This window comes from Excalfactoria chinensis, chromosome Z (genome assembly GCF_039878825.1).
Source record: "Excalfactoria chinensis isolate bCotChi1 chromosome Z, bCotChi1.hap2, whole genome shotgun sequence".
Classification (NCBI taxonomy): domain Eukaryota; kingdom Metazoa; phylum Chordata; class Aves; order Galliformes; family Phasianidae; genus Excalfactoria; species Excalfactoria chinensis.
The window spans coordinates 55832365-55858740 of NC_092857.1; the positions used below are offsets into that span (position 1 = coordinate 55832365).

The 26376-nt window shown below is 40.9% G+C and overlaps 2 protein-coding genes across 4 annotated transcripts in view; one reads left to right on the plus strand and one right to left on the minus strand.

Moving 5' to 3' along the window:
- The window catches only part of RASA1 (RAS p21 protein activator 1), a 53455-nt gene extending 38214 nt beyond the window's left edge, over positions 1-15241 (plus strand). Inside the window, exons 16-25 of the mRNA XM_072360294.1 lie at positions 3126-3298; positions 3500-3659; positions 3845-3987; positions 4760-4875; positions 5942-6028; positions 8029-8096; positions 10598-10686; positions 11448-11525; positions 12537-12671; positions 13789-15241. Of these exons, the coding sequence (XP_072216395.1) occupies positions 3126-3298; positions 3500-3659; positions 3845-3987; positions 4760-4875; positions 5942-6028; positions 8029-8096; positions 10598-10686; positions 11448-11525; positions 12537-12671; positions 13789-13872 (1133 nt within the window). The 3' untranslated portion in view covers positions 13873-15241. The remainder of the gene's footprint in view (positions 1-3125; positions 3299-3499; positions 3660-3844; positions 3988-4759; positions 4876-5941; positions 6029-8028; positions 8097-10597; positions 10687-11447; positions 11526-12536; positions 12672-13788) is intronic.
- Positions 15242-17745: 2504 nt separating this feature from the next.
- CCNH (cyclin H) lies at positions 17746-26254 on the minus strand. Of its 3 annotated transcripts, none has more exons than XM_072360335.1 (9): positions 25925-26254; positions 25693-25809; positions 24108-24181; positions 23607-23817; positions 23171-23334; positions 21393-21463; positions 20126-20237; positions 19483-19546; positions 17746-17910 (listed from the first exon to the last, which is right to left on the minus strand). In XM_072360335.1, the coding sequence occupies exons 1-9, from the start codon at positions 26237-26239 to the stop codon at positions 17878-17880; spliced, it is 1161 nt and encodes a 386-aa protein (XP_072216436.1). In that variant the 5' UTR covers positions 26240-26254; the 3' UTR covers positions 17746-17877. The 3 variants fall into 3 exon arrangements, with proteins under 3 accessions (XP_072216436.1, XP_072216435.1, XP_072216434.1); XM_072360334.1 differs by having other exon boundaries at positions 19483-19540; positions 25693-25815; XM_072360333.1 differs by having other exon boundaries at positions 25693-25815.
- Between the last annotated feature and the right edge of the window lie 122 nt (positions 26255-26376).

Sequence of the window (26376 nt, forward strand, 5' to 3'; positions counted from 1 at the left end):
TCTTCAGAACAAAATTTGCCATTTTCTTTGTTTCATGTCATCTCCATTCTTTCCTTCCATGACTTCTAGGCTTAGTCCTGAAGTTACCTCAGTACCGCTTCAGGAAATAATCTGTATTTTCTTTAATTCTTTAGGAATTCACAAGCATTTTTTCCTCTTTTTGTTAACTAGACAACTGTATCTCCAGTAGTTGTTACATTTCTGTGCATGCCAGCAAGTTAATAGCAAGCTGGTAAGGCAACATCAGCTTTCTAGAGAAGAAAAGACTCATTTTGAAAAGCATGGCTTCTGAGCTCTTTTACATTAACAAACAACAACAACAAAAGATCTATTTCCTTCACACACATAACATATTTCACACTCGTTTTCCTAGTCAAGCTATCATTTTCTGTCTTGCTTCTATAGGAGCTTCAGCCCCTCCTTGTTTGTTGCCTTCAGTGCAGAACTACCCCACCCACCCTCAGTTTGTTCCAAGAACTTTTCTTTCCTATTGTGTTCAGACCTGCCTGTTCTAAAGGTTGGCATTGTACTTAGATCCTATTGCAGTTGTTTCAGTTTGCATTTGTTGCGTTACCAGTCTGTTATCTGCACCTCTCTGTTAATTCTGTGATTTTTCAGAGAAGAGATTTATATGGAAACTGTGATGAAAGTAGAATTACTACTCAGACTGAATGCTCTTGCAGAACCCAGTTCCAGATTCCTGAATGCAATTCCAAAACTTTGTCCTTCCTCTGACTAGAAAAATCCTTGTATAACAGGAGGAAAAAAGATGTAGTCCTTCTGACAGACAGAACACCTTTAATCACAGTTCATGTCCTTGCACTCTGCTTACATTTACTTGAGTAGAAAAGTCATTAACTGGTTACCCCAGTGGTTCGGTCAGAAAATGAACTATTGCAATGGTAATTCGTAAGTTGAGTGCTTTAATGTCTTTCACATTATTTTTGTCATTCCCTTCTTTGTCCAAATTAAGGAGATTATGTTGGCTTTGGATGCATCCAGCTGCTGGGAGGTGGTAGAAGGTTTTATTAGGGGTAGAGTGACTTGGCTGCAGTTGGCACCCCCGCAGCATAACTCAACAGTAATTTCATTTGGGGGTAAGGATTAGACAAAGTCCAGTTGAATTAGTATGCATCTCTGCACTATTAAAAGTGGAAATAAATGAACAACACCAGATTTTATCTGACAGACCAGTATGTATTGCTGGAATAACACACGAAAGCTCTAAAAGCAAAAAGCAAGATAATTCATTTCTTCTATGAACATTTTGCTTGCCAGCCACAGTTCCTAAATGTGGATTGCCCTGAAATGGGAACCATGTGACTCTGATACTGTTCTTCTTCCCCATTATTCGGTAAAGTCAGCTTTCCTGCTTATTGCTTCTGCTGTAGTAAGCAGCTTGAAGGCCCAATAATCTGTATGGGTCTCACTGCTTTATTTCTTCCTTGGTTTCTTTAAATACTAAAACAAGAGCATGAAGGCTGTTTTTCAGTATTTTAAAATGTTTCATGAATTCCCAAGTTTTTGACTTGGACGTTTGTCTGTTAGAAGTAATGAATAATTATTGTAATACTCCTGCCTTGTAGAAGTATTTTTACCAGTTTAACTAAGGAGTTTAGTATTATTTCTGTTCAAACCTGTTTTGTTTCTCTACCAAAAAGGAACTAAATAACTTGCACAAGGATTTATTCATACAAGTATATATTAATGCCTTAAAAACAAGCATGAAAAAATTACAGTAAAGCTCTAGTATTTAGACTTTGTTTGCTGCTACTGAAAACCGGGATTCTCAAGTTTAATTAGACAGTTGAAGCAGTCAGTCTGTCAGGGCAATACCACACACTATTGAACTGCACTGGTAGTTGTGGTTTAGTTCAGCACCGCAATAGTTGGTTAATTTCATTTATTTAATGATGGAAAAACTTAATGTTATTTATAAAGGAGGAGGTCAGCACTTGCAGGCAAGTCTGTAAAACACGGTGTTAGCCTTTGTTTTTCATTCTGAGCATGGTTCTTATTTGCAGAGGTGCCACAGGTTGGCTTTGAAGCTGGTAGTTTAGATTTTGCAGTTGCAGCCAGGTGGGGAAAAAAAGCCATTGTGGTGCCACAGAATTGGCAGATGTACACTAGAAGTTATTCCAGTCTGCTCAGGAAGGCTAGAGGCTCCCCTGTTTTCCAGGCAATATAACAGTTACAATATACTACTGTAGCCACTAGGAAAAATAAATAAATTGTTCTAGATTATTCTGTATTTCACTGTCCAGTGTATGACACGTGCCATACGTTTGCAACCAAAGGAACGAAACACGTTGTTTTGCTGCAGTATATGACACTTGAAGGTAAAAAGTAGTCTTGGAAAGTTGGTTGATGGGATTGTGGTCCCATCCACACCGGTATTAAGTCAAAAACAAAGAATTATTTTTCCAACCATGAAACTGACGTGAATGCGTTATCTTATAGGAGCTTATCAGCTCCGAAGATCATAAAATAGGCAATTGGTGTGCCCTGAAGTGAGCATTACGAATGTGATGCTATTCTTTCCCAGTATTAGGTGATAACCTGAAAACATTGCAATACTGGGGCAATGGAAAGTCTGCTGGAACTGCTGATAATTTCTGGAAGACAGTGTAGACTTTGCAGAAACGTAATTCAAAACAAAACAACAAGAAAAGAGTTTGGAGTATTGTAATGTGAGCAAAGGAGTCAATACAATGATAGTAAGAAGAAAGCGGTGGTGATATCAGCCCAAGACTGGTTAAAAACCAAAAAGATTACAGTGAATTTTGAACACTTGATCTGCTTTTATTTTCTGGATGCTGCCAGGATTTGCTGTGTAGCACTTAATTTATCTGCTGCTTGGGTGTTACAGAGGAAACAGTGCCAGTATCTGTATGGCATTCTTGGATGCATGTTTATGCATTACTCACAGACTGCTTCGTATTTCCACTTCACAGGAATGTTCTGAACCAGTGAATAGAGAGCCTGCTAATTTATTGACTGCTACTATTAATACTCTTGGTGAAACAGGATGGCATGTGATGGAAATAGTTATTTTATTTGATATCAACACTATTTTGCTAGAGATAAATTAATGGAATAATGCTTTTTTTTTTTTTTTCCTGTAGTATTTATGCGCTGCCAATTAAGCCGATTACAAAAAGGACATGCAACAGATGAGTGGTTTCAACTCAGTTCCCATGTACCGTTAAAGGGTATTGAGCCAGGATCTCTGCGTGTTCGAGCGCGATATTCTATGGAGAAGATCATGCCAGAAGAGGAGTACAGTGAGTTTAAAGAGGTATAAATTTATTTAACTTCCCTTAGATCACCTGTCAAAACTCACTTTGTTGTCTGAGACAGATTATTGAAAACAGTGTTTGACACAGTTGTATTTGTAGTGACATCTGTTTTACTATAGATATAAGACACCAATTTCTACTGAATACCTACAGAAGTTTCTGAATGTTATAAGCTCCTTTTTTTTTTTTTTTCCTTTCAGCTTATACTCCAGAAAGAACTTCATGTAGTCTATGCCTTATCACATGTTTGTGGACAAGATAGAACGCTGTTGGCTGGCATTTTACTGAAGATTTTTCTTCATGAAAAGCTTGAGTCCTTGTTGTTACGAACACTAAATGACAGGGAAATAAGCATGGAAGGTATTGTACTACCTACACTGACGCTTATTGAAACTGTGGGCAGGTGGGGAGGAGAGAGCTGTAGTGTCCCTGTTTTTGTCATCTTTGTTTACAACATATACTGGAACATAAATGCAGCAGTTCTTTTTCTGTGCTCTTTATTGTCTTTCCCATCCCTTCAGTTCGCTCTTTGTTTTTTCTCTCAGATGAAGCTACTACCTTGTTTCGAGCTACCACGTTAGCAAGTACGCTTATGGAGCAGTATATGAAAGCCACAGCAACACGTTTTGTTCACCATGCACTGAAAGACTCAATATTAAAAATAATGGAGAGCAAGCAGTCCTGTGAGGTGATTCCTTGAACTATGTTTTTGAACTTCCTGGTTTGTTGAGACAGTTATCTTCTAGCTGTTACATTTTATATTTGGATTAAGTGTTGCCTTTAGAGACAGCGATTTATCTCTCAGAACAAAGCTTCATTCATGTGATTAATACAGGACCTGAATTCATTATTTTTTTGTAGATGTTGCCATGACCAATATTCATAGTAGTAGTTTTGAAGTGCAGCATTTTTAAACTCACAATTTTCAAGTTAGGTATTTATTCTGTATCTAACATAGGCTGTGCTGCAGCAGTCACTGAACAGCATGACCTGAATAACTCGTAGTAAGCTCAGGGTGTTGTACAGGTCAAGTTTTGAACTTTAGTTCTGATTTTAAACCCCCTGATCCTGCTGATTTTTTGGGGGAGGTTTCAGGGTAGGGCTGGGTGGGAACTGGTTTTTTGTTTTGTTTTTAACATGATTCCCGTAACTTCTGTGTTCTGCCGCATCTTCATTGTGGAAAGGATGGGAGTCCTCCTAATTCTGAATTCAGATTTATGAAAGGGTCCTGTGAATGGGTAGTGTGGAATGTCTTGAATATTAAAGGCATTATATACTAGAATCACTTCTTATTCTGTTTTCCTGGCTATCCATTGAAGCAGATGTGGGAGTTCTGTAGGAGTCTGAGATTTCTACTGTAGCAGAGTTTTTAATTTACTTTGAAGAAGTCCTCGTTGTGTAATATTATGACACTGCGTTGTCCTGGTAGGACAGGAAACCTAACCATCTTCTCTTTTTAGTTAAATCCTTCGAAATTAGAAAAGAATGAAGATGTAAACACTAATTTGGCGCATCTACTCAGTATACTTTCAGAATTGGTGGAGAAAATTTTCATGGCTGCAGAGATATTGCCTCCGTAAGTTGGCACTCGTCTGGTTTGTATTTGGAAGTTCTTGCTTATGTGATTTACATTGCACCTTAAAGTGGTATTTTTATGGGTTTGTCTTCTGCTACTCAATCACAAGAGTGAGAATCAGTTGGGTCTTTAGTATTATTTGTACAGTGGAATACAGAGGGATTTGAAAACAACGTTTTCAGGCATAAATAGCACCTTCTTACAAAAGCTTCTTGCTTTTCAGGGAAAGAGCCTTAAAAATAACCAATGTCTTGTGTCCTGAAAGAGGACAGAAGGCAATTTTAAATTAGCAACAAGTTCTTATAATTCCTCTTCTGGAGAAGAGAGAAGGAATTGTTGTCAGTACATTTAAAACGTTAGCAGAGAGTGGTGCTGTGATAATGCTGTGATTATTTCTATCAAGGAAGTGCAGAAGCTAATTTTTTTCCTTTTATTTTTTTAAGTGCCAGTGCAACTTCTGTGTTCTTATTTTACATTTGAACCATCTAATAAGAAGCTGATGGCAGTGGCAGTTCTCTTTCACTGTATTGTTTGCTTTTAAAGTAAACAAGCTCTTTAAATTGTAGGTAACAGAGATGCTTGTTTTCTGGTAGCGCTGGCAAGGTTTAAAGGTGTGTTCCTTTTGATTTAACAACACATGAAAAGCGCCACAGTTTGTTCTGGAGAGGATAAGTTTTGTGGTTGCTTAGACACTGAGCTTACTTGCGGAAAGAAAAGTTGCTACTGAGTTAAGAGGAGCAAAAGTAAACAATGAAAACATCAAATTTGTCCTCTTTTAATAAACATAGGTGGTTATGAAACATTCATTGCACATCTAATGTTACCTACACAAATCGAATTATGTGTCATTGAAAATGTTTTCCCAGATGATATATCTGCTTTTTAATGAACAGTTATAAATTTAGTTTTTACAAATACATAAAAATTCTTAGTTAATCTGAATTTAAGTGTCGAAATTACAGGCTTGGAATTGATAACATTTCTGCATCAGGTAGGCAGTTGGACATGATCCTTTTTGACTAGGTTTTTTTGATCCTTTATGAGTAATTAGCTGCCGTTTTTACAGGACCTTGAGGTATATTTATGGGTGCTTGCAGAAGTCTGTTCAGAACAAGTGGCCTGCTAATACAACCATGAGAACCAGAGTTGTTAGGTAAGTTGTGTGTCATTGTGTTAAAAGCAATCTTTTGAAGTCTTATCTCTAACAAGCTCCAGTGTGTTTAATTCATCTTCCTCTGCGACAAAACTTTTTAATATTTATATAGATCACGATGCCGAAAGTAGTTGTGATACTGAGGCATGATATCCCAGTTAAGGATTATGAGCTTGCAACATTCACATTCATAGAGCTTTTCTAGAATAAGATGTTGTATTACAGAGGTCAGGATGGCTTTACTTAATAGTTTTAACTTCAGATTTACTTCATTATGTTAAGTTTTACAACTAAAATAATGATCCCCATTTTCATGCTGGGGGTGGGGCGGGAAGAAAATTTCTCTCAAAGCGATCTTTAGCTTTTGTGATAGCTGTAGAAAGTAGCATCTTCTGGAGATTGTGATCCTGTCGTACACCGCCTTGAGAAGACATTAGGAGAACCCATCTTATTCTGAAGGGCTGTCATACTGCAGGGTTGTATGGCTCAGGAAATGTGATCTCTTTCTCTTCTTACTCAGCTCCAGAGAACCACATAGCTTTCCTTAGGTGAATGCTGCATACCTTCCATGTTTCCCAGAAGCCTTCACTAAATGTTGTAAATATTGAATCTCTTTTTCTTGTCGCCTTGGTCTTCACAAGTGGATAGTTGCAACTTCTCATTAGAATGTTGCAGCCTTTTTTGAAGGAAATGGTTTTATAGCACCGATTTTTAGATATCTAGGTAGTTTACCAGCCACCTCATTCAGAAAACGTTGCCATTTCTACCTGATTTTCATGTCGGTAGTGACTCATTATTAACGCAGGGTGAACAGAGTAGGAAGCCCCAAGTATTCTATATTAGCAGGATTCATACCTCACAGGTCTTCAGTGCTAGACAGACACTTAAGAGGAGAGACTGATCTGTACTCCATGATTCAAGATTGCGTACTTCCTTGTGTCTTCATATTCCACCATAGATTTTTTTTTTTGTTTTGCTCCATTGAGGTCCAAGACTGTTGTTTTACCAGCCCATAATTTGTGGTTCTTGGTGGAAAAATAAACTTCTTTATGAGTGTTTATTAGAATTCAGATGTCTTGGACATAAGGAAGATACATTAACCTTACCAGTAACCCACGCATCATTTCCAAGTAGTGTGAATGCTAGTCACTCTGCACTCAGCAGCAAGCAAGGCTGTGTGTCATCCCCTTCCCTCCTTTATTGGTTAAGGCTTTGTTATTGTTACAGTGAAAAACAGTCTGCTGGTCCAAGTGAAGTGAAGGATGATGTAACTCACCTTCGCTGGTCTTTGTGTAACTTCCTCTTGTAGCAGTTAGTAAGAATTGAGGTTGACATGAGCTAGAAGTTTTTTGCTTCTGCTTTTGAAGGAAATCAGTTTTTTTTTATCATAGTTGGAAGTTGCTTTGAGTGTATCTTGAATTAGATCCTTATACTTCAGCTTTCTAAGTGGCAGCAATTAGAGGAACACAGTAAATCATATGACGTTCTTTCTGCTGCATTTTCTGCTGCCGCATCATACCATCATCAGGATTTGGATCTGCTTAAGCTGATTGGAGGCTTTGTTGCTGCCAAAAGAGACATTTCCTTCTGCCCTTGGACTCCTGCAGCCCTTACATTGGTTGGGAGGAGTCAAAGGCTGCAGGATTGTGCCTTCTGTAGGGAACCTTGGGAAAACTCTGGATGATAGGGGACCCGGGTCTTATTCTTTCTGAAGCCAGTGTGATCTTCGCTTGACTTCTTAGTGACTTTACAGTCAACTTCCTCCCAGTTGTTTTCAGCAACCCACCTTAACTGGGAAATCAGTATGCCTCCTCTTCCAGTGTTCATCATAGTTGAAGTCATACCAGGACGTTCCTAATTAACAACCACATTCACAAAGTGCAGGCTGATTCATTGTTGTTTGTCTCAAAAGATTTCCACGTTATCCTGAACTGTTAAAGATTGCACAATTTAATGTTAATATTACTATTAAACAAAATGCAAATTTCTTTCAATTTCAGTGGCTTTGTTTTTCTTCGACTGATTTGTCCCGCTATCCTGAACCCGAGGATGTTTAATATCATCTCAGGTGACTATATGCTTCAGATCAATTTCATGTGCTGCATACTAATAGACATGAGTTTACTTCAGTGTCTAACATAACTAATTAGGAAGCTTTTCAGCTCTATGGAGTCTGTACTCAGATGTGGTGAGGCCGCATCTCAAGTAATGTGCTCAGCTTTGGGCCTCCTCACTACAAGAAAGACATCGAGGCCCTGGAGTGTGTTCAGAGAAGAGCAGCAGAGCTGGTGAGGGGTCTGGAGCACAGGCCACATGAGGAGCGGCTCAGGGGGCTGGGAATGTTCAGCCTGGAGAAGAGGAGGGTTGTAGGACCCTTAATACTCTCTACAGCTACCTGAAGGGAGTTTGTGGAGAGGTGGGGGTTTGGCCTCTTCTCCCATGTAACAGTAGGACTAGAGGGAATGGCCTCAAGTTGTACTAGGAGAGATTCAGGCTTGTTATTAGGAAACAGTTCTCAGAGAGTGTGGTCAAGCACTGGAATGGGCTGCCCAGGGAGGTGGTGGAGTCACCAACCCCAAAGGTGTTCAGGAACCCTGTAGATGTTGTACTGAGGGACATGATTTAGTGGGCAAAATTGGTGATAGGTTGGAATGGATGATCTTGGAGATTTTTTCCAACCTTGCTAATTCTATAATTCTGGGATGCTGTGGAAGTATGTCTGCAGAGCCTCAGATACCTGCGGGCACTCAGTTACTCAGGAGTGATTTTCTGGTTTCAGTCTGCTGCTTAGATAGCTGCCAGACACTGGTAAGTCTTTACTTTTACTCATTAAGTGCAGTCGGTTTCAAGTCAGGAAATCTAAAGGTGAGAGAGGCGGGGGGGGGAATAGCATTTAGAAAAGGTGGGATTTTTAAGATGGAACAGCGCTATGTACGAGTATGTTTTAGACAGAAGGATGCCTTGAGGTGAATTAAAATTGAAGTTTTGCTGTATTCCTTGTGTAGGAAGTAGAAAGGAAAGGTGTCAAATACTGAAGGGAAAGTTGTTTTACTAAAACTTGGTTTTTAAATGTTTGCATATATGGTACTTCACATTTGTTACCGTATATTCTGGCAAAGGTGACCCCAGAGTAGGGGACACGTAGCTTGCATACGCCATGGCTCTTCCTCTTCCCCTGAGTTTACTATTAAAATGCTGATTTGGAAACAAGAGGAAATCAGAAACTGCATACAGGGAAGTTTTCTCTTCAGTTTTTTGGACAATATAGCATGTTTTCGACGCTCTAAGATATGCTGAATAAGAAGGGATCTGTCAAACTGGAAGTATCAAAATGTGTAACCCCTTTTAAGCTTGTCTTAAAGTCCAGTGCGTAAGTTCAGCTAACGTTCTTTGCTGTTGCTAAGGTAAACTCACAGACATGGCTACAGCTGTTAGGGATGTTGGGGGGGGGGGAAATGTGTTGGGGGAGGCTCCTTCTTTGGGAGCAGGTCATCCAGCATACCTCAGTTTCCCATAATGAGACAGAAGTGTCCTGAAGGCTGGGTGTAAAGCTGCAGTTCGGTTTCAGCAGCGAATCATACATATACCCTCTGCAGCTGTCCTGAGAGAATCTGTGCTCCAAACGTAATGGAGCTGTTTGAAATAACATACGTGTTTACGCTGGTTCAGCAAACTTGATGCTCTGGGTTGTGAGGTACTGAAGTTCCCCAGCACTGTTCCTTCAAAGAGTTGCACTGTAACACCACTAGATACTGTCAACAGCTGGCATTAGTTGTTCGGTGAGTGGCTCAATCTGAACTCCAGCTACGCAGGAGAAAAACAGGACTTATTTCAGTGCGTTGCTGGGTTAGTAAGCAGGAAGGCAGAAAGACAGAGAAAAAGGTGCAAGCAAACAGTATGTACCGAACTTACAGGGAGCTGGGGAATTTTCTATTTATATGCCAGGTCTGAAAGAATTAAATCCTGGCTTTTGGCCAGGCCGCTTCCTGTATTGCGGGGGAAAACAGAGCTGCACCTGGTTCTGTCCCTCCTTGAAAAAGGAAGTTGTAGCTGACTGTGAGGTTACCGTACAGTGTGAAGTCCAATATCGGGTGCAGCAAGGAAGTGTCATTTCATGGAAATATAAGCCAGGATAGCACGCCCTGCTTACTCTGTATTCCTGGTGCTAGTAACTTGAAGTATAACTTGCATGATGTTTAAGAGACAGCTTAGGTAGGTTCACACAAATACGGAGAAGTGTGAGCTCTTCTTTATATTTTTACAAGTAATCCTATTTCATCTTACTGAAAGCAGTTCTCATTTCACATAACTCCTATTAGACTAAAGTTTGTTTGGCAGTATAAAAATAGTAAAGGAAAGCCACGTGTTCACGTTTCATTTTGTGGACATGACTACTAAAGCAATGTCAGTTTTACCTCACCAGGTGCCATTTTCCACATACTGCTGGGTTGTAACACTTAAAGCATATAATTCTATTAAAAACACGAGCTGCAGAAAGGCTTTGTTTTCTTTTGGCTGGTGTTGGTTCTGTATGCAGTAGCCAGTGACTGTACTTTGTATTCCCATCAGATTCTCCTTCCCCTACTGCTGCAAGAACACTGACGCTGGTCGCCAAGTCTGTGCAGAACTTAGCAAATCTGGTTGAATTTGGAGCTAAGGTGAGTATTATACGCACACACACACATACACACACACACACACAACAACCTGGAATTGTGTTGTTGGCATTTCCTTAAGCAGAGCCTGACGCCTGACCCGTTTGTCCTCATCAGCATGGAGGCCTGGTTCTCAAAAGTGTTTTCTGTCTTTGTTTGGAGCTGAAGAGGGTGTTGACCTGAAGGCAGAGCAGTAGTAGTACAGCCAACCTGGGCAGGGAGGACATACTGTTTTGGGAGGAAGTGATCTACAAACCTGTCTTAATGTGTGATGCCTCTGCGTACTGATGCTGTGAGAACACAGGGAACTCAGCAGACATCTCTGTATATCATAATTCATATTCAAACTGAGATGAGTCAAACTTAAGCTCTGAGGTTGGTGTAGAGCAGGGGCATTCAGCCTTTTGGCTTGCCAGGTCTGCTTGGTTTGAAAGAAGAGCATGTCTTCGCAGGCTCACACACACGTAGGCAGGCTGGAACATGACTGGCAGTCACTGCATTTTGCTCACCAAACAGCACAGCCCTACGTATCGTTAATGCGATAAAAAATACTTTGTTGAAAGTCACACCTGAAAGACGGACCGTCTTGTAAATTTATGGTCATTCCTGACTGCGCTTTTAGAAAGTAGCATTGGTTCACTGAGGCTAAGGGTCGGAAGAACATGCCCACCTCGGAAATGGCAGCCTGCACGCCAGTATGTGTTTTTATGAATGCATTTAATGAATGTACGAATAATTTAATGGAAACTTTTAAAAATTGCTAGGAGCCGTATATGGAAGGGGTAAATCCATTCATCAAGAGCAACAAACACCGCATGATCATGTTCTTAGATGAACTCGGGGTAAGTGGTTAACAAGTCCTTCATTGCAAGTTATGCGCCGCACCACAGATGAAAACTTCTCTGCCCTCTTTATGGACTGGCTCAAAAATCTGCCAGTTCCCAGAGGACTTTTAATGCTTGTTACTGAATTCACTCTGTCTTACTGCATCTGTAACAACTGCGGGTTGGTGTCCAGCCACACAAAACTAAAACATCAAACGTCATTAGATTTTATTCATTATTGCAGCCTCAGTCAAGAGCTGCTGTATTGCCATGAGCTCTGTTCGGTGTATGGCAGCTGTAACAGGAATTAGAAGCTCGTGGTAGAAGCGCTTTTAAAACAAGTATTTCTTTTAAAAACGAAGGTGAAGGATTTGTGCCTACCCACCCAATCCGATTAATTTAAAGTGACTTAAAAGACAGAATAGTTTGGTAAGATTCAACAGTGAGTATTCTTCCCTGGCACTCTGGCAGTGGTAGGCTGCCATGTCACCTCTTCTGGTTCAACTGTAGTTTCTGTATAAAATGATGCACCAGTTTTCTTTAAATGAGTTCGTATGAGGTCAGAACTATCGGCTTGAGAGTAAAGGGTGGATTGGTGTAACTGAAGCACAAAGTTACTGTTTTAGGATTGATTGGTTTAACGAGTCTGTAACTTGGCATTACAGACTTTGCTCTACTTTTTGCTGCTGATGTTCTCTTATTTAAATAGAAAAGGACACTTACTAGATGGATTTATCTCCTTGTTTACTGGGAGGTCAACTGTCTATCCTGAGTAGTTTTCTTCTTCACTAAGTGGCAGTGTAGCAACACCAGATTTTTTTATTAAGAGCCCTTCTAGCAGCCATAGGAATTGATTATGCTGAAGAGAAAGAAATAGATAACATGGGCAGAAGAATTAGCTCAGGAGGCGTAACATTGCCATATTTCCTTGCAGTGTAAAACAATTGAATTGACAGACCAGTACAGCAATAGTATAATACACCTGAGTATTCACCGTGCTTAAATCTTCTCTCCCTGCTTTTGTTGAAGAATGTCCCTGAGCTTCCAGACACTACAGAGCACTCTCGGACTGATCTATCTCGTGATCTGGCAGCCCTGCATGAGATCTGCGTGGCACACTCAGATGAACTTCGGACACTCAGTAACGAACGAGGTGTAATGCAGGTAAGTTAGAAAGGTTAACGATCAGATCAGAGGTACAAATAGCGTATCTAAAGTTACTCTGCACTGTTGGGGTTCTTCTTTAGCACTTCTGGAGAGCATTATACCTGATAAACATGTCAAAATGTGCTCATCACCAGGTGTTTATTAGCTATAAAGCCCAGTCGGTAGTTATGAGCTGCTTCTTCATGCAAATAAAAACACAGTTTTTTCACAGTTAAGGAGAAAGTTGTTAATTTCTGGAGGAAGCCAAAGTCCACAAACTTCACGGCAGGTTCTCTGGGTTGTTGGTTTAATGGTTTTTACTGTTTTCAGATGAATGGAATTTGCTTTCCCCAGCTTTCTAACGCTGCCTCATTTCTGCTTCACAGTTTCCTAGTAGATCAATAAACAAACATGGCAAACTTTTCTATCAAACCCAATATAAAGTATTACAGGTCTGTCCAGCTGTTAGGCAGGGCTACTATAAGTAGCTAAACTTACAGACTAATTTGTAACAAATAGCTTTATAAAACTAAGTAATTTGGAGCTGCTCCTTCTTTTGTAGCCTTCTGAGATAAGCAGCACAGAAGTTTTCAGTACTAAATTCATGTGCTTGTACAAACAAATGTTGTTTGGTTGCAAAGCCTCTCATGGAATACTATGTGTTATAAAGTAGATCTTTATAAACATCTAATATACGAGATGATGGGGGGATGCAGGTCTGTTTCTGCGGTGCAAAAAAATAACTTCAAAATCAGAGGACAAATTTATCCTCATAATTTTGCCAATAGAAGAAACCTAGTTTGCATCTTCTTCCCTTCTTTTTTCTTATCAGTGCCCTAACGATTCGTGGTCACCCTATTTTAGTTATAACAGTCCCAGTTCTACCATAGCGGGGGGAAGAAAGAAAAAATTCTGGACACCCAGCAGTCTGTTGTCAGTACACTTTCTTAGCCTGTGTTAAACCAGAAAGCAACAAAGATGGGCGCTTGCTCTGTTAAATTTCAGTGTTGTTTTCAAGTTCCATCTGTTAAATAATGCCTTATTAACCAGGGAATCGGAGCTGTAGAAAACGCAGGTCAAGGCCTTTTTTTCCAGTTGCTAACGATGTACTGTTGTACCGATTCTTTTTCTACAGCACGTTCTTAAGAAGCTGCTGGCTATCACAGAACTGCTTCAGCAGAAACAAAATCAGTATTCAGTGTCTAATAACATCAGGTAGCAGCCCTCTACCTGAGTTCTGCATGGATCCAGCATGCCCGACATGGCAACTCACACCAGTATCACTTTCTTCTTGCTCTTGCCAAAAATAGCACACCCTGTCACATTCCCAGTGATGTGTGAACTATGCAAAAAGAAAACAAAGATTCTGTTGGTGAATGATTGTACCAGCAGCTTTTTAAGCTATCTGTGCAGGACGTTTGCACTTTTTTTCCACTTGGAAACAGTTTTCACAACCTCTGAGCCTTGGTGTACAGTTCACCTTCTGCAAAGAAAACGCTGTGACTGTGTCCTGAACTTTGAAAACTACTTTCAACACCTCTAATTGCCAAAGTTTCGCTGTCTTGTTGGAGTATCAACTGACAAGTAAAGAAATGTTTTGCCTTGACAGCTACATATAACTGGATAACATTTCTTACTGTAATTCCTGACTGGTTACAATAACTATGACTTATGACTGTTTCAACCACTTTAACTTGTTATTTACAGTTTCCGGAATCCGATGTTATGGTAGGAACAATCTTTACTGTACACTTTTATACCGTGCTGTTTCTCTTGCTGGAATCATGTTGAAAAGAGAATATGCAGAATGGATCTTGTCAGCTTTATTTTTTGATGTGCCACTGATTCAGTCTGAAATAGTTCTTCCATCAAGGACTGTATATCCAGATAAATCACAATGCTTTTGTAAAATGTTTACAACAGTAAATAATTTGAATTAAGTAAATTTATTGATCATTGTATCAGACGTGCATGCATTCATTAAACCATTTTATAAAATATGTATCGGTTGGTCTTTTGCGTACTGTAAGTCTACCATGAATCTTATTTTTATACATGAAAAATAAGTTTTTAAAGTAAATCAAGCTGCAGATCAACTCTATGAAAACTGGCTAACTTTGGCTGCTGTGGGATCTATTTCTCCTGTCTGCATACGTGATTGCACTCTGAGCTGCGCTGTCACTCCAGTTCTGCAGTGTCAGCTTAGGGTTCAGTGCTATGATACTATGAGCCCTCAGCAGTACTACCGTGCTGGTATGCAGTACAACAAGGAGACGCTAGGAGTAAGGAAGGGGAAAATTACTCAGTATGTACCTCTGAGCCACGAGGCAAGAAAATGGATTTGTTACGTGTATTTATTTGTTTTTTTCCACTTACTTAGGAGTAAAATATGCTGTCAGTTCAGACCTTGTTTCTGCATCCTCAGTCACAACAATTCTTGGGACTGATCTGATAAGGACTAAAAGGATGCTGAGATTCACAGGCAAGACTAATGAGAATCATGCAAATAACTCTTGTGTAACATGAATGCGGCTGTTAAGATATTATGCAGTGTTTCCTGTCTATTAAACATTTTGCTTTTACTTTCACTCTGTGTATGTATTTCATCTGAGTCTCTGCTGTGATGCTTCCTTACACGTCCTCAAAACCTCCACTTGATTTCCAGCTGCCTGTCAGCACGACCTCAGAGCAGACAGGCTTGACTGCCATCACACAGCATGTGTGGGATGAGAAGGGGATCAGGCCTAGCCAGCATGGGTTCCTGAAAGGCAGGTCCTGCTTGCCTAACCTGATCGCTTTCTAAGATCAGGTGACCCACCTGGTGAATGATTGAAAGGCTGTTGATGGGTTCTGCCCAGACTTCAGTAAAGCCTTTGACACTGTTTTCCCAGTGTTCTCCTGCAGAAGGTGGCAGCCCATGGCCTGGACAGATGCACCCTGTGCCTCACAAAGAACTGGTTGGATGGCCAGGCCCAGAGACTGGTGGTGAATGGAGCTGAGTTAAATCCAGCACAGCGATCAGTCACGAGTGGTGTTCCCCAGGGGTCAGAACTGGGGCCTGTCCTGTTTAAAATCTTTATGGATGACCTGAACAAGGGTTTGAGTGCGGCCCTTAATATGTCCGCAGATGACACCAACTTGGAGGGCAGTCCCTATACAGGGACATGGACAGGCTGGATTGACGGGCTGTGGCCAGCTGTATGAGGTTCAACAAGACCAAGGGTCAGGTCCTGCACTTTGGTCACAACATCCCCGTGCAAAGCCACAGGCCTGGGGCAAAGTGACTGGAAAGCTGTAAAGTGGAGAATATGGGAGTGCTGACAGCCAGCTGTGTGCCCCTGCAGCCAAAAGAGCCAGCAGCATTCTGGCTTGTATCATAAGTATTGCAGCTAGGAAGTAGCTAGTATTGTTACCTATACTCGGCCCTGCTGAAGCTACAACTCAAATACTGTGTGTGTTCCTCATTTTTGGGCCCCTTACTACAAGAAGGACACAGAAGCAATGAGTGTGCCCAAGAAAGGGCAACAACTCTGGTAAGGGGCAGGAGCACCAAGACTTACATGGAGTAGCTGAGTGAACGAGGAACATTTAGCCTGGAGGAAGCACAGCACAGGAGACCACGCTTCTTCCCACAGCTCCCTGAAAAGAGGCTGTAGCAAGGCTGAGTCGGCCTCTTCTCCCACATAACTAGTGACTGCGTCAGGTTGGGTCAGGGAAGGTTAAGGCTGGGTATCAGGAAAAAGTTCTGTCAGGAGGAGGGATCAAGAACTGCCAGAGGCTGCCTAGGCAAGCATTGGGAGTCTCCATCCCTGAACTACATCCCTCTAGTTCAGAAATGGGTAACTGGGACCAGATGATCTTAGAGATCTTTTAAACCTTAATGATTGTGTGAATATACAATATAGGTAGAAGTAAAAGGTAGAGATAAAAGCACGCTCTTGCTACAGACTAATAATGACATCAAACTATTTGCAAGAATATGGTATTAAGGAGTTCTTTTTTTAGATCCCCTTCCATAAAATACTCAAGTCCATTTTAAATTGCACATCAGAGGAAAAGTTAAGTAATAACTTACTTCAAGTAAGTTTCCTTCACTACTAGGCTTTCCTGCTTACGTAACACAGTCAGGTAATTAATCAAAACACAGAAGTCACAGGACCAGTTTATGACTTTTTTTCTTAATGCTCTGCTAGAAGGTTACGAGCCAGTTCAGAACACAGTAAGGATGGCACAATAAAAGGTCTTTCAGTTAAATCACTCTTCCTTTAGTTGCTAGGTACTGTGTTATTGGTCAGGCCTTCTGAGGTGAAGCTGTGATGGACTGTGCAGTCACAGAAGAAAAGCAGCTTTGCCACTGTTACTGAAGAATGAAATATCATTCTGCCTAGAGTGAGTAGTCTTTTAAATGCGTTTGGCTGGGTATTAGCAGCAAAACACAGCTTAACAAAGAAAAAAACAAGGCAGCTCTGATGAGCAGGTTTGCAGATTTGCATCTGTTTATATTAATTTAAAAAAAAAAAAACAAAACAACCAATGATGAAAACAAAGCGAGGAAAAACCCAAAGCAACATTCAGCTAAATGTATTCTGGAACTGCATGTGTTCTGAAGAAACAACATATGAAAAGGAAATAGTTTGGCCTAAATATAGAAACAACGTAACTACTCCGGAAGATCTTTTAAATTATTCTGCTAGGGTGCCCCAAACAAAGTCTGTCCCAGCAAGCTCGTCTGAGAGCAAAGCCACAGGAAGAGGAAACAGAGTAGGAGACCAGTCACATAACCATGAACACAGCTTTTAGCATGGTAAGTAATGTGCCTGTAGCCCCTTCGTACACTTGAGAAGAGCTTTTCAAACGCAAAAAGATGTTATGAGCAAGGTTACATTTCTGTAGCAGTTTCGGTAGCCAGCCTGGGCAGAGCACAGCAGCGGATCTTGCTCTCAAGTACTTCGGGATTTATTAGCAGATCTGTGTTGTGCATGTATTTAACCACTCTGCTAAATGCCAGAATGGCATAAGGTAGTGCTGTGCTGTAACCTTATTAAGTTGCATCTGAAGGCACTGCTAAACAAAAACTTGAGCTACAATCAACTAAAAGTTGAAATAAATGCTTTATTGTGAGGAAATTAAAAACCCATATAAGAAATACCTCATGCTTCAGCCTACAGAACCTTTGATAGGCAGGTTCAAGTGTGCCACAGAACAGCAAGTACAGGAATAGGCTTCACAAATCCACATCTTCATCAGTCCATTCTTCCTAAAGGAAGGAAATCAACCATGTCATTTTACAGTAAGGTGACCAAGCAATACAGAACGGTACATGTGGTAGCACTGCATATAGTAGCGATAATATCTTTTACATATGCTGCTTAAAGAGAGTTCAAGTAATACAACCAACACATTGATCTCCACACTGTGTCCACTGCAAGTAAATGACAGGAAGCTTAAACCGATTTCAAAGCATGCGCTTTACGTACTTGAGTGGGATGCGTTTCTGCCAAGATACAGGGGTGGAAAAGAAACACATTAATGACTGATAATACCCTCCTTGCACACTGACAACCAGGAAGAAACTGTCATTCTTAGTTAACGTGTAAGACCAAGCTCCAACTAGAAATACAAGTTCTTTCAAGTCCCACACCAAATGTATGTATGCCACTCTGAAAATAATGCCTCCCATTTATTCCTAAGGAAACTACAAAAGATACAAAGAACACAATAATGCTATTTGGTAGAGAAAATACTGATACAAAATACAACACAAAAAAAATAATTCAACACAGTCACCACTAGTAGCAGTGCATTTTCAAGAGCAAAAAGCAAGAGCCTGCATGCCATGCTTTGTAACTGTTCTGTATTCCACCGGTGCTCTCTATCACTCGTTGGCCACACAGGCCCAGCATGCAGGTGGAAAAAGAAAACCCTGCAGACCCTGAGAAGGATAAAAGCAGGAGTGAGGCTGCAGTGGAGAAGTGCACCTTGAAGCAGGGATGCCCTGCTGGCACTACCCACTGAATCTACCATCAGCACGTTCCTTCTCCTTTCAGCACCTTGTCATCTCTCAAGGGTCAGAAAGTAAAGTGAGTGCACTCGCTTAGTGAGTTTCTGCTTCCCTCTTATGGGGATTATCTAAACTGGATGCCTATGTGTACGCTGAACACAACCCATCACCCTCTGTGCTACTCTGAGTGCATAGTTTCCTTGCCTCTGCTCCTGAGACATCCTGTCCCTCACATCCAAATGTACCCTGAAAGAGAACCCAACAAATTCTTTATCCACCCAACACTCCACCTTCCAAATCTGTATCTTTCTAATTTAGAAATAAGAATGCACCATGGGACAGTGTCAGACTTTCCAGAAGTGCAAGTAGAAGACATCAGTTGCCTTTTGCCTATTCATGACATCACTCCCATCACAGAAGGCCACTGGAACGGCCTACTCATCTGGAGTGCCATGTCCAGGCCTGGGGCCCTGAGCACAAGAAAGCTAGAGCACCTCTCCAATGAAGACAGGCTGAGTAAGATAGGCATGCCAAGCCTAAAGAAAATATGACTCTGGAGAGACCTCATCATGGCTTTCCAGTACTTCAAATGAGTTTATAACCGTGAGGGAGGCAGATTTTAAATGGTCTGGTAGCAATAGGACAAGGGGAAATGGTTTACAAATAAAGAAGGAAGATTTACATTAGATGCTTCAAAAACTAACTTGAAAAATAGTCTGAGCAACTTTTGTATCAACAAGAGAGGAAGAAGTTTGTCTCAACAGTGTGTCAGTTTTGTCAGTTATTACTGAGCAGAAAAGCAATTACTTGTACAGTACATTAACTGACCTCATCCAGTTTAGGTTTTTTTGAGTTTTCATCTTCTTCACTAATTTTCCTCTTCTTCCTAAGCCTCAAACAGGAAAAAACAAGAAGCTTCAGTTACCTTTAGAGTCAGACCTATGATCTGGCCACAGTATTTTAGATTAGTTTATGAACAAATTCGTCATAGTAAAAAAAAAAATTAAAAAAATCAAAATTAAAAACAACAGCCCACTGGAAGTTCACAGTGGGTACTGAAATGAAAAGAGCAGATAGAAAATGTTAGCAAGTCCTTTGCCTACAACATTATTCTTAAGATAGCATTAACTCTTTACAGAATTTGTTTTAATCACGTAATTCTGAAGACTGTGACCCTCAAGACAATATGAAATCAAGTGTCCATATCTAGAAGCCACTCGGGATTCCAGTTTTGTGTTAAAAAATAAGCACCATTAGGGCCTGCAGCGCAAATCAGCACAGAAAGTATTTAGGCAGCATTTAACTACCTGAACCTGAGAACCAAGAACTTGAACCCACATTCATGTGTCTTATATTGACACATTTTCATTTTCATTCACTGCAAGACCAGAGTTAACTGATGTTCCCACAGCATTAAAAATAAATAAAAACAAGAGGGATTTTACCACATTACAGAGTAGTATCTACTTACGTGTTAGTATTAAGTGCAAGTTCTGAGCTGTGACACTTCTCTAACTTCTGTTTCAGAGCTGCAACCTCTTCAGGTCTTGGAAGTTCGTACTTCTTTATAAGATTTTTCATGTCTGTGGCAGCAACAACACAGCTATAAGCAAATTAGGTAATTCCTGTTCCACCCAGTGAACTACACAAGGTCAGTGTCAATCAGTAGTGCAGCCACTTTTACCGCTTATCCCTTGTATCTAAGCTTCAAATATTGTTTCATCTTCTTTCCCTTATGCTTCTGCTAGATTCTGAAAACATCATGACTTATTTTCTAAAACAGACTTCAAGAAGCTATAAGGCCAGTATTACCAACAGTTGAAATTGAAAGCTTTTCCTGCATTTTACTAACAGACACAAGAAGATTGTTTGCTAGCAGGGTGAGGGGGAAATCACCTCAAGCTTTACAAATTCAATTTGAATTGCAGACCTCGGTGACTTGCATTCACTACTGATAACAGCCTAGTCAATGGGCTGGATTTTTATTTTTAAATATGAACACTCTCCCATTCCAAATACATGTGTTAGCTTAGAACATTAAGAGAAGTGATTACTTAAAATTCCATACTCCAACCTTGTCATCTGATTTGAAAAGGTAATAATCATTGCACCATACTTCCATTGTCCTAACTAAACCAAACCATGCTTCCACCGCTGGTGTTTTATTTAATATACTTTCTTTGTTTTGCATTAGCAAACCTAAGCATCTTTTGAACTACCTTTATGGCTACAAAATAAAGTGAGTTATAAATCCTGGCACATCACTTATCACCTGCTAACAATCATCCTCTAGTGGCAGAAACAGTTATCTGCAAGCCTTTGTAAAAATCTATACGCTGTCAGTGAACAGAAAAAGCTGTTCACCCAGACTTATAGGAAAACATTACCTAGTGCCCAAAACGGATTTCTCACTTTTGAATGTAAATCAGTTGCTAACAATTCACTACAACATGTATGATTTGAGAATCATCGGGTCCTCTGTTATTCTCATTTCATTTGTTTAACATCAAAGGAAACTCTCGGTGTCTTTCCCCCCTGCATCCACCAAGCAGGAAGTTCACTCTATTACCAATGTTTCAACCACCTTCTGCAAGTCTTGATGTGAATAAAACCGTTTGAAGCACACTTTTTTCAAACAACAAGAGCTTTAAGTAAAAAAAAAAGCGATGGGTTGTTTGTTTTTCCCCCTCTTCAGAGATATATTTTCCTCATACATACCTTTTAAAATATTCACTTACTTTTCATGCCCTCCAGTAGTTTGGACAAGAATGTTCTGTTGTCTTTCAGCATAAAACACTCTGATAAATAACTGTCGAGAAAAACAGAAGAATAAACTCAAAACAAACTGCTGCAATAATTTGTGACAGCTAGCATTAGAAAATACGAATAATACATTTTATTGACTATCTGCTAAAGCTATATAACTAGACTTGATGAAAACACTCCTGTTGCACAAGTGCTATAAAGTGATTAAAAAACAAAAAAAAAGTCCATCACTTCCAGTATTCTTCTTCTAAGAACTTGACAAAATTATTTCCTAACCACAAAAAGAGCCAAAGGTCCTGACACTGCAGAATTAAGCACCTGCAAATAAAGCCTTGCTGAGTTAAATCAAGCAGTGCTTAACATTCTATGAAGTATCATAGTGCTATCGCATTACGCGCAGTATGACTGCTGGAGTAGCAGACGCTACAGAAGAGCATTTTTAAGCAAATCAACCGACAGAAAGCTTGCGAGATGAGACTGCTTCCCCTGCAGTCAGCTTGACCATTGAAAGCAAATCTTACGTGCTCACTCACAGAGCCTGTGCACAACTCTCAGACAGAGCCTGTGCACAACTCTCAGATACAAACTTCCTTTTAGTAAGAAACACAAGACAGCAGAAGAACCCTATCACAGAAATTCTTATCACATTTCAGTGTTAAAGAGAAGGAACTTCACCTGAAGTTTCCTTACAAGTGTGCCTAACTAACAAGACACAATACTGAATGGAACCTACATGGCTTCTGAGTGAAAACACAAAATTTGGAGTGATTTCACTTTTAGCTTTAGCATTTGCTAAATTGCGCTTCCAAACCTTAGAGCAAATAAAACAACCAAAACAAGATGCACACAACACCTGGCTAAAAACACAAAACACATGAGCAGTGATCCTTGCTAACATTGCTTTTTTTCCTTGCTGGAAAACAAAACTTGTAGGTAAAATTCAAGGATCGGTCTGTACAAAAGTATAATTTATTCAACTCTATCAGTTGCAGCTCTCAGCTTCCCAGTGCACCAGCCAGCACGAAAATAGTAACTGTTGTTAAGCTGGGAGTTGCCCAACTAGCAACACCTACCCTCACGGAACTTTAAGTGCATTTTTGTGCTGACACCATAACCAAAGCCACTATTTGCCAGAGCAGTTTCAATGATAGTAAAGCATTTCATCATAGTTTTGCAGACCACTGGGAAGAACAGTGCCTTAAGATTAGCCTATTTCCATGGAAATTCAAAGCTCAAGAACAGCACTAATAGTTTCTGCATTCCTAGCAGCCATCAGTTCAAAATAATACAATTTGACCCCACAATCGTGGGCATCTCAGAAATCTTAAAAACCTTACTTTTTTTCTTTCAGTGATTCTTTATACAGTTCATACTCCCACTTCCTATTTTATTTCTAGCTTCTTTACTCCAGTCTTCAAGATTGATCTGAAAACCCCAGTCTGCTCTAATCAGTCAAAGTTGTCACTTTGGAAGAAGCAAAAATAATTCAAAGGAATATGAAATCCAGACATCAACTAACTCCAACTAAAGACCACATCAACTATAGATCAACTAAAGACCACAACTACTGCTTTCCACAAGGGAAAAAGAGAAAGTTATCACTACCGCTTTAGTTTTGAAGAGCACTTAGAGAATGCAGCAGATTGTTAACTCTGAAACAAATACGTATTTTATTAGCCAAAAATATCTAGAGCAATACAACTTTATAGAAGACACAAATAAAACTCTTCAAAGAAAATGAAAAGACTACCTTTCTATATTAAGTCCTGCTCTTGAAGCGCTAGCTAGTATAGCAGCAAGTGCTATCTGTGAGGGAGTGAAGAGGAGGTATGCATCTGTCAGAGCCACTCGACTGAGGAAGTCATCAGCTGTTTTCCTTAAAACTTCAGGATTTTCCATCAATGGGTACCTAGTCTAGGAAGTATTTAGGAAAGTTAGACAGCTATTTCTGTTACGGTTTGTGAGCTCAACACACAAAATTCAACAATTTTCTGTAAAGCAGAAAGGTAACAAGCCATATCATCCCAAAAATAAGACTTAAAGACCACAACAAAACACATCTCCTTTCAGAAATCATCTGCCTATCACTTTAGAATCTACATCTTATGAGTGCAGAAACAAAAACATAAAATCCGTATTTACATTACATTAACGTATGAAGTACATAGCAGATAAAACAGCATTACCTTCAAATCAATCAAAATTCCCTCAAATGGCCTGTATGGATTGTGAACAATAAGATGGAAGTTCAACTGCTGAATAAGTAGTAGTTCATATTCCAGTATCTGTTCAAGAGCTTTTTCTTGTCCAAGAGGGCTTTCTCGAAGGTTACCAACAAACTGAGAACTGGACACGTTAAACTCATCCACTTTACAGGCTAAAAATGCACACGTTAGCCTTGAGTAGTTTGGGAGAAAGAAAGAAAGAAAAAAATAAATAAAGCATACACGCAGCATCCATCCTTTTATCAAAAGTTCTGTGCACATTTATTATTATTATTTTAAAATGTTTGAAGTACTATATTCAGAATAGAATAAACTTTTCCAAGTGGAAATGGAAAGTGACCACATTCTATTTGCATTTAAGGTCTCCAATTTCCTTTCCTATTTATTCAGTATCTTAGCAAATAAGGTTACACTTCTATTATTCTTATTGGTACAGTAACTCATGATGTGTTGAAAACTCACATTATTATCCGAGGATGGTACTCCATTACTGAGTTATTGAGATAAAAACGTTTGAAATACATGCAAGCCGTTCCCTTGATTTTCAGAAAGAGAAGGAAAGAGTTAAATGTAGAAGTAAAAATGGATTAAGAAACAATAATTAAAAAAAAATAAATCATAAAACAGATAAAGTCTGAATGTGTACTATTAGCACACCAGATGCACAAACACACTAAAATTCACAGAACGCGTCATTTAAAGTCTAATCCATTTATGCATGCAAAACTTGATAAAAAAAAGCAGGCTTATATCATTTTTATATGTATATTCAAGAAGACAGTGTGCAAACAGTCTAGAATACCTTCAGGACAACCTCATCTCATATTAAAATGAAACACTTCAGTCCATTATTGCCAAGTTTCCAAGTTAACGTGAACTCCATCAACACACATTACCAGCCACTTACTAGTGAAGCTTGACTCAGCACACACACCTTTCAGGAGCCAGTTCTCAAATATAAGGATGGGCTTCACAGCATGTTACAGCAGCCTACTGTGACATGGCCAGAACACACACAGACAAGGCACTCGTTTTTATTATTCACCACAGCATCCAAGAAGAGGGAACTGCTGGGGGGATGCTTCTGAACAAGCTGACAAGTGAAGCACAATTCAGTTCCCTGCTTCAGCTGTAAGTCCTCCTTCCTCCCTCTCAATGCACTCATGCTAAGTCACTGAACATCTCATTTTTATATGCTCTGTAGATTATTGCCTATACATGAGCTTGAGCTAGCTTGCTTTGTGCTCAAATGCACATCACCGCACAAAGAAAAAACTGTATCATAAATTCAGTTCTAGGTTAGTTTCTAGTCTCTGCGTAAAGGACAGAATGAAGTTAAATGGTACTGAGCCAGCAGTACGCACCCACAGCCTGTAAGAGCAACAGTATCCAGAGCTGCAGCAAAAGAGTTGTACCTGTCCCAGTCAACTCTGCCCTTGTGAGACCCCAGGTGGAGTACAGCATCCAGGACTGGGGCCCCACATTCAAGAACGATGTGCGGGACCAGAGGAAGACCATAGAGATGATCAGAACACATCTCTCCTACAATGGCAGATTGAAGCTGGGCTTGCTCAGCCTGGAGAATGCTCCTGGGAGACTTCAGTGTGTCATTCCAGTACCCGAAGGGAGCTCACTAGCAGGAGAACCAACTTTTTACATGGTCCAATAGTGACAGAGCGGGGGGGGAGTCGTTTTAAGCTGGACGAAGTGAGATTTTAATTAGAAGCCGTGGAAATTTTTAACTGTGGATGGTGAAGCACTGGCACTGCCGCACCGGGAGGTGCTGAGGGCCAGGCTGGGTGGGGCCTTGGGCAGCCTTGGGCTGGGGGGGCCGGCCCTGCCCACAGCGGAGGGACTGAACTGGGTGGGCTTTGAAAGCCCCTTCAAACCAAACCATTATGTGATTCTATAAACACCCACCCCAAGCTGGAAGGGACCCAGCAGGCCTACCGAGCTCCTACAGGACCACCGAGGGAACCACGCTTTTCCCGGACGGCAGAGCCGTGAGGAAGCAGGGGACACCTCGCGACAGCACGCTTCTGCTTACCACTACAGACCGCGGCATGGCAGGCTTGAAGACCGCACAAAAATCCAGCAGCCTCTTCTCATAGTACTTGCATATCGCCAGCTCCTCGTGGGCCTCCAGCAGGAAAGAGTCGCCCTGCTGCACCTGGGAGAAAGGCGCCGACCTGAAGAAGCCCGGCCTGGGGCCGCCCCTCTCCCCCTGAGGCCCCGCAGAAGCGGCCCGGCCCGCTCCCCCCCTCGCCCCCGCGCCGCACCTTCCCGCCGGCAACAGCTTTGCTACGAAATTTTCGGTTGGCATCGGCCCGTCTCCTCGCCAGCTCCTCCTCACTGCGGAAGGTCCAGAACCGCCGCTGCGTGCTGCTGTAGAACATGGCTTCCCCGCCGCCAGCCGGCCGCCACGGGCCGACCGGCAACACGCAGCCCGCGCCGCGGAGCGCTGGGAGCCGTAGGGCGGAACGGCGCAGCGCCGGGCATGGCAGCGCGGGGGCGGGGCAAGATGGCGGCGGGGCCTGCCGTTGGGCGGCCGTGTGCGTGAGGGTGCGGGGAGCGGGGTCCCCGTGAGGAATCATTTGCGTTATGCCGGGTGAAATCAATCTTCAGGATTTTTCACTTGAATATTTCAGAATAAATGACCCACCTTGTTCTTCTGTGTAATGCCAGGACTTGTGTCATTATTGCTGGATTGCACGCTGCGAGTTGATGTATA